Source organism: Pavona decussata, unplaced genomic scaffold (genome assembly GCF_977016875.1).
Source record: "Pavona decussata unplaced genomic scaffold, jaPavDecu1.1 SCAFFOLD_137, whole genome shotgun sequence".
Taxonomy (NCBI): domain Eukaryota; kingdom Metazoa; phylum Cnidaria; class Anthozoa; order Scleractinia; family Agariciidae; genus Pavona; species Pavona decussata.
The window spans coordinates 1,996,855-2,005,000 of NW_028145550.1; the positions used below are offsets into that span (position 1 = coordinate 1,996,855).

Sequence of the window (8,146 nt, forward strand, 5' to 3'; positions counted from 1 at the left end):
AAAGTGACCTCTTGTATGACCCAAAATTGTGGACGTAGGCAAATTGCGGCGTCTCTATTTTTGAAGTTCCGGTTTTAAGTTACACGGTAAACGGGTCGTGTTGGTGCTTGCCAAAATCACAAAACAGAAACGTACCGAACTATATCCAGATTTATTTATCTTCTACAGAGGAATGTTAGGCTAACTGCAATGTAAGGTTTGACGAGACTCTACTCTTCTGCAAAGAAGTCCGCAGAGAGCCGTACAGAACCGGTTTCAGAGTGTCAGCGAATCCACAAGTGTTCGGACGTGACGGATATAGTAATACGAGACGAACGTCCGTTCACTTAGAACAAAGGAAGAATTGTTCTTTTCTTGGCAGCATACGTTATGTTGACAGAGCTAATCTTTTCATGCCTGTGTGATCACGATGTTGCGTCAGAGAGAGCTTGGGGAGGTGCAATAAAAAACGATATCACTTACCGTTGTTTGGTACCATTTGACGACAGGGCCTGAGACAATGGTCGGAGCGGAGTTAATGGCACAAATGTCCACAGAGGAATCATTCTACGAGGAGGTCATCGTAAAGGGACAATTTTCATCGAAGAGAGATGTTAACTGCAATTTAGAACTCAACGAAGACGAAGTTTACTCTACCATGCGTGGAAAATATACTCAAACGGCAATTATGCCGAACGATGGCGACTTCCAAGACTCCGAGAACATTTACGAGGTTATACCGGGCAACTATGCACAGCAGAAATGCGAGCATAATCCAATGATTCGATCGTATAGCTTTGGAGCTAAGGAAACAACGACTGGAAATATTGGAAAGAAGATATTGCCCCCATTACCTCAGCACGATAGTTCAGATAGCAATGAATCAAATCTTCGTGTGTCGTCTGCTCTCACCGTGTCGCGTTCCAATCCTGACATCAGCTCAACGCAGTACGCTGAGATCATTCACACCAACAAAGTCTCTGACTTCATTCCTTCGCGACCGACGCGGGAATCAGAAAATCCACTTCTGAGGCACGATTTTAGCGGTAATCTGTCCTTCTTGCCAAACTTGCGAAATCTTCGCAAACACCTCACAGAAATCTCCCAGGATCGCTGCTTAGAACGCGAACAACGGAGCGCTAAAACTACGCCGTCCACCACGCCGGAACCTCCACGAAAACCTAAGGAAACTCTCCCAAACCCGCAGTGTTTATCGAAAAGCGTTTCGCCTAGGCACTCACCACAACATTCGCCACGAGCGAAAAATTCACCAGGACCTATCTATGTCAACATGGAGTTTCCGCTCGTGGAAAATGGCGACAACCTTTCACGCCGCAGTTCTGCTAGTAGTAGAAGTAGCGTTAGTTTTAATGAACGCCACAGTTTGAGTAGCACGGAAGATGGAGTGTTTAGAGATGTGGACGTACCCCCTTATGAAAATATAAGGGACTTGTTCGATGGTGGAAGAAAGAGAGAAGGGAGCTCGCCAGTTGATATTGTTTACAGCGATCTGCATTTTCATGGCTCACGCCGTCCCCAGGGCTCGAAACCCAGGCTAGCAAAATCAGAGTCGACTCCACTCGGCAGCAGTGAACCCGATAAGCTTACAATCGAGGAAAGATCGCTTTCGCTGCCTGGCCAATCGAATCCTAACCTTCCACCGCCGAAAAAGTTACTGAAGGATCCAAGACCGAAAAGCAGAAGCCTCGGAAAGCTCAACGGCGGAGCGCTGGGTTTTTACCTGGCGCGCTTTGTAAAGAGCGCAACTGTCCAAAGATCAAATTCTAAGACACTACAATCGACTATTCACGACATTGTCTCTAAGGCGAAAGTCGAAGATTGTTCTTCGGTGAACGTTGAAGTTACGTCGGACATGATGCGAATAAGTACAAATTGTTCGCCGTGGGAAGTGATCGCAAGTTTTGACATTGAAAACATCGGTTGTATAGAACTGTACGAACAGGATAATACGATGCTTGGAGTGATCGTGTGTGTACCCGAAACAGAGGCCCAGTGTTATGTGGTTCGATGTCCCGATGCGCAGCTTATTTACAGCGCTGTGAAGAATGCTTTTAACTCTTCAAACTCGAAGGTAAGCGTCTCTTTTCAGAATATTTTTCTTTTATCTTAAGCGCAAAGGTATTCAAAAGTCGTTGACCCTGTTTGCTCGAATAAAGCCGGCGTTTAGGCACACCATTCGTTTACCGGCCTGTCTGTTTACATTGTCATACACACGCGACAAATAAAACCATTAGCAATTAACATTGCTAAAAACAATAATTAAAAGGTTTCAAATTTGTCTAAAATCTCGAGCGCAATATTAGAAAATGATACTGGCTCTCTCTCGTTTTCTCCTTTGCTTTCTTTTTTACACTTTTTAAATTCTTTTATTTTGATTGATAAATTATTATCGACGGTCATTTCCGGTCAACCCAGCTAAAGCATTTTCATTACCAAATTTCTTTAGATCGAGTTAAAAGGGAAACTCTCCGACTAAAACCCAAAATTAACATATATACGTTATTTGAGTGAAAAGAAAAGTTAGTAGTTTAATATTTTGTGATCAAACGGAGCTCGAATATGAAGGTGAATTGACAGACCCCCCAGAGTTTTGCGCGAAATGAAAATATGTGCTTCGTCTCACTTCAAACGACTCAATGGCTTGTTTTGAAATATAATCCTTTGCAGAAGCAATGTGCTGTTAGTTTACGTTTTTAATAAAAATTATTTCCTTTCAAAAATTCACAAACGTGAATCCAAATGTACAAAAATGGCTCTTTCTAGATGAGAAAACATTCTTGAATTTGTCGTTGATCAGTCGTGAAGATTCAGTGTTTTGGAATGCCAATATAAAGTAAGTCCAACATATCGCATAATGCTCGCGTGTTTTACGCGCTCCGACATGAAAAAATCCGTTCTGTTGGCACTTTGTTTCCTGTCAATCTATTCACGCTATTTACAAACATGGTTTGTTATCGGCCAGCCCTCTTTCACACCCATTTCTCTTCAGTTGTTTAGCGCGAAATTACGTTTAAAAGAATCTTTTCCCAAAATAGACTTCGGTTGTAAGTTTTAAAGCTGTTTCCAAGCTTTTCTCGTATTTTGTTGTTGTTGTTGTTGTTGTTGCTGTGGTTTTCATTTTCATTTACAATACGTATAACTAACTGTTAAACCACGCAATCTCGGTTTCGTGTCGACTTTGTCACGGTATCACCAAGCCAAAACCTTTAGTGATAGAAATCAAAGACGGAACTGCTGGCGTCAAACTGTTATCCGAAGATCACGTTTTCTGTGATTCAAACAGACCCTCTTCACGTTTCAACAGCGACAGCGACGGGGAAAAAAAACGCTGTCAAGGTGACCTTAAAAGTATTCGATTTCACAACTTGTTTGCGGTAGACTGAAGTTGAAAACCGGAAAATTTTACAACTCTAGTATTGGCAGAATTTATTAACTCAAAGGCGTTACTAACTTCCTTGTGAAAATTTGCCCAGAGGAAACAGTGAGCTCAATAATTGCTTCATCTGGTTTAGTTACTCTGTTAAAATTTCGGCAAACATTCTGCCCGCTTTCCACCCAGTTTTAACATCAAGCTTGTCGTTCGGCCAAGGAAGCCAAGTCCATTAAGTTTGGAAATTTGTTTTGGTTTTATAAATTTCAAGTTAAAGTATTAGTGAATTTTTCACTTGTTTTGCTTACTGACAGAACTGTGAATAGCTTTTCAAATCCAACCCCGTTCCCAGGGTCTCTCTTCTTCCCAAGCGTTGGAGCGAGAGGAGAGACTCTGGGAAGGAGGTTGTTTCTAATCAAGGCCTTGGCCCTACTTATCACGCGAGATTCACATGATTTGATCATGACCTTTAATAAATGGTGAAGTAATAAGCCGCTAAACCAATCGCAACACTCTTTATGTTTGTAAGAACGTCTTTGCATACTATGAATATGATACATCCTATTGCAACAAGGCATTGATTACGAGTAGTCTGGTAGTTCTCTCATGGAAAGAAACAGGCGATCGTGAGAGAAATAGATACTATATGAACACCCAGTAAGCGAACTATCCATTTCGACGGAATATCTGCATGGAACGTTTTTTGCCTGTGATAATTGGGTTCAATTGTGATGAAAAAATAGAGTTTTCTTTGAAAGTGATATCCCATCTCCAACTTTCGTGACCTGGTGAAACTAACAACTTTTGTTTAGTCCTTACCCCGAGAGGTTTTCTCCGGGTACTCCGGTTTTCCCTTCTCCTCAAAAACCAAAACTTTTAAATTCCAATTCGACCTGGAAAGCGTCTCAAATTAGTGCTTTGTGCTGAATACATTGACACTTAAATAAAATGATTTTTGTATTTATTTAAGTACGAAGCTATTCAGGCCAGCTGAGATTTTCGGAAAGTCAATAGCATAATCGCATTGCACTGCAATAAAAAGTTTGGATCTTCATTTTCGTTTTCTTCTCGTCTTTTCCTTCTTCAGACGTTCAATGTCCCAGTGTCCACTCCAGTGGGGCCAGAAAGCTGGCTGGGAGAAGAAGACGTCACAACCTTCACCGGTATCTCGTATCTGGGTTCGTTGAAGATGAAAAAGACTTATCTTCTCATCAATGAAGGCATCACTTCGCTTCTGGAGAAGGCGCACCCTAAAGAATTCCAAAACATTTTTCTTGAAGTACATCCTGAAGAAATCCGACTCATCGACACGCGGGACAATAAAATTCTCCACCAGCATGCGATTCCATGGATTCTAAAGCTCGGAGTTTACGAAGAAGATCCTCGTCTCTTCGGCTACATCGTGTCGGAAGCGCGACAAGGGGAAAAGACCCGAATGCTGTGTCACGTGTTTCGCTGTGGCCGAATCACCTCGTCAGTTGCTGCAACGGAGGCTATACGGCTTGGTTGCCAGGCCACTTATTCTGAGCGCAGGGACTCGAATCGAGCAAGAAGGATTTCTTTCATTTCAAGTTCCTCCAATGGATCGCAGGAGACTTCCTCTTCCCCTCCTCGTTCAACAACACCTGATGCCTCGGTAAGTATTGTCCTCCCCTCCCCCCACACGTCCAACCTTCCCCCTGCCATAAAGAACACGATACGTAAGCTTAAGTCAATAATCCTGATCCATTTTGGCACGTACAAACTGGTCGAATGAAAACGTCTTTAAAACTCAAGATAAACAGTAAGGAAATATACTAAAATACTAAAAGGTCAAAAAAGGCATTGAAGGTTATATATTGCTACGATTAAAACGAATTGCATTGAGCTATATGTGTCGATTCCTGTCAGCTTATCGTGAAAGTTCTTACCCGTTATCATCTTTGTCCGTTATACCCGGTAAGATTTTATCCCCGATGGAGAAATCCGTATTAATCTCAAATGGCAGCACATGACGATCACGATTGGGCGACATATTATAGATCCCCAAATATAACACCTTGTACAGCACCACATAAAAATGCTGCGCAACTGCTTTGGTTTGAATGGTCACACTTTAGGATTTTATCCACAGACTCGAAAGTTGGAACCACCTTGCACAACATACGGGTACTCCGGTCTTCCCCTCTCCTCAAAAACCAACATTTCCGAATTCCAATTTGATCTGGAAAGTGTACCAATTAGTGCTCTGCGCTAAATACATTGACACTTAAATAAAGTGATTTAGTATATTTTTTTCTTAACTGTTCTTAATCCATTCTGTCTACAGTTTAAAGAACACGAAGAAGAAGAAAAGGACTCAAAACAGGAAAAAGCTAAACCTAAGAAGAAAGATTCATGGAAAAGAAACAGTTTGGGCCTAAAACGCTTCTCCTCCATGCCACATCTCATTCCGCGTTCAACTTCCATGCCCCATATCATCCGCTCCCATTCGAAGAAAGACAAAGAACCCAACGCGGAACATGACGCTGATAAGACGCATCCGAATCTCGCGCGAACAGCCTCCGTTAGCTCGGCTGGCCCGAACGATGTCATCGACAGCTCGTGGGAAATCGTGGAAGAGAAGGATTACAATTTCGATGTGACTTATCTTTGTTCTACCGTGGTTAATCCACCCCTGAGACCAAAACACCTGCGAGAATGCGTCAAACAATATCAGAAACAGCAAGCTAAAGCGCTCAAAAAATTTGGCGTGGACCCGTCGAAGGAAGTTGAACTGTCCCTGTCTCTGGACGGGGTGAAAATGACGAACTCGTGCGCGGCGAAAGGAGAACAGGAGATGTTTTTCCCTTTTAGTTCTGTAAGTCACGTGATGTCTCACCCAGAGAGCCCAGAATACTTTGCGTTCGCCCTCGTTGTGACGGGCGACTCGAAGCACAAGTGTCACCTGTTTAAGCAAACGAAAGTTCCACCTTCGGAGTTGATTGAAAGTTTTGAAGCTTTCAGGTAAAAACAGTAAACATGTTTCCACGAAACTGTTGCTTCCTAGTCTCAAAGGAGTAAGAATGGATTAACAATGACTGGCATTTGTTTGCGATATGCGGGCCTTTACCGGTAGTCACATCACAACAAACGCGAATAACTCTGTCAGCCAATCAGCTTGACGCCGGAAAATGCCACCGCTTCAAAGCGCGAGAAAACGGCAGTGACCCACAACTGACGTTGGTTTCGCTTCTGATTGGTTGAAAATTGCACGGATGCGCTTTTTGGTTAGAGCACATTGTACGCGTTTTTAACCAACCACAGAAGTTTGCAAAAACGTAAGGGTGCAGACATATTCCAAATTACGATGGTAACTCGAAATCCACTCGATCAATATTCATATATTATATAACTTATATACTTTAATCTTGGTGTTTTTGCCAGGGGCATTAAACGCAAATTAAATAATATATAACCCTTTATAAGCAATTTGAATTATTTCTCAAACATGTATATAAAGAGTGACACGAGAAAAAAAAAAGATATTTCTTAAGATTGTCGTCGAGAATCAGAGAATATTATATATTTTATAAATGTGAAATCTTCGGTTAATTTATCAAGTTTAAAAAGAATGCAAAATCAGTGAGACATGCTGTAGTTGAAAGTGATTTATTGTAATTATTTTAAACAATCAGTGAATCATTGCAGAAGAAAGCCAATACAATATCTCCTATGTGAACGACATGATTCTAAGACGTCATGGATCGGCATCGCTGAGGATTGCCTTAGTAGTGGTGAAATAAAAGATGTATTGTCAGAAATCATTTGTTTTTTTTGTGTTTGTGTTTACGGAAGCCGAAGCTCCGAAATGTTGGCTATGGTAATGATCCTTGAATTAAGTAACTCATGTTAAACACAATTTTTTATTAGTCACGTTTCCCGTAACCTCTCCCACAGACGCTCTTTTGGCTCGTCACGCAATCTTTCCTCGCCAAAAGATTGCGTGACGAGCCAAAGGAGCGTCTGCGCTACGAGGGAGGCTATGTTTCCCGCTAGTTCATCACAATTGCTCCCCACACACTTGAATCTATCCCTACTACCCGGCAATGCACCAACAAAACCCATCTTACTGACTTCATTGTCTATCAAGCGCTGACGAGTTTTAAAAATGTCATCTGTAACGGCGGACTAGACTGCTTGCTCCAGACTCCCAGATTTTGTCGAAGCAAATATCTTCGCGGTTCCTACAATCTTGTAATGTGAAAGAAGTTTTATATTATAAAATATCTAACCAGTACGGCTCCAAAATCAGTATCCTTTAGAATGCCAAACTTGTGCGCATATAATGACGAATAGCAACCCCCCACTCCCTCCCGGGTTAGTGCAGTCTCTCTACCCTCCCCTTCCAAATGCGAGGCCCATGCGATGAGCCTAACATCTCTTTAGATATAGACCCCTCTACATACGCGATAAAAATTTTCTGGATAAAATATACCTACCAATTCATAGGGTAGCCGTAGTTAATCCATTTTGTACTACTCCGACTCCCCATAAATGTAAAGAAAAATTAGGCATGATTTTCAAGTTCAGTAAAGATAATTGCATGATGCAAACATTCCTCTCGTGACATCTTTGCTTCGGATAAGTCGCAGCCTGTTCTAGGGAACCAGATTCCCCCATCCCCCAATCCCCCATTGTGGGTTTCCGCGGGGACGCTTCTCCCCCCCCCCCCCCGGGGGGGGTGCCCTTTTCAATCTCGAAGTTTGCGAAAATTGGATGAAATTTGTTACCCTTTGCAACTGTTAGGAGGAGCTT

The 8,146-nt window shown here is 42.2% G+C and overlaps 1 protein-coding gene across 1 annotated transcript; it reads left to right on the top strand.

The window, feature by feature from the left end:
* The first annotated feature begins 345 nt into the window (after positions 1-345).
* On the top strand, positions 346-7,155 carry LOC146467284 (uncharacterized). Its single transcript, XM_085126088.1, has 3 exons — positions 346-2,071; positions 4,458-5,006; positions 5,679-7,155. Exons 1-3 carry the CDS (start codon positions 500-502, stop codon positions 6,357-6,359), a joined length of 2,802 nt encoding a protein of 933 aa, XP_084982214.1. The 5' UTR covers positions 346-499; the 3' UTR covers positions 6,360-7,155.
* Positions 7,156-8,146: the final 991 nt, after the last annotated feature.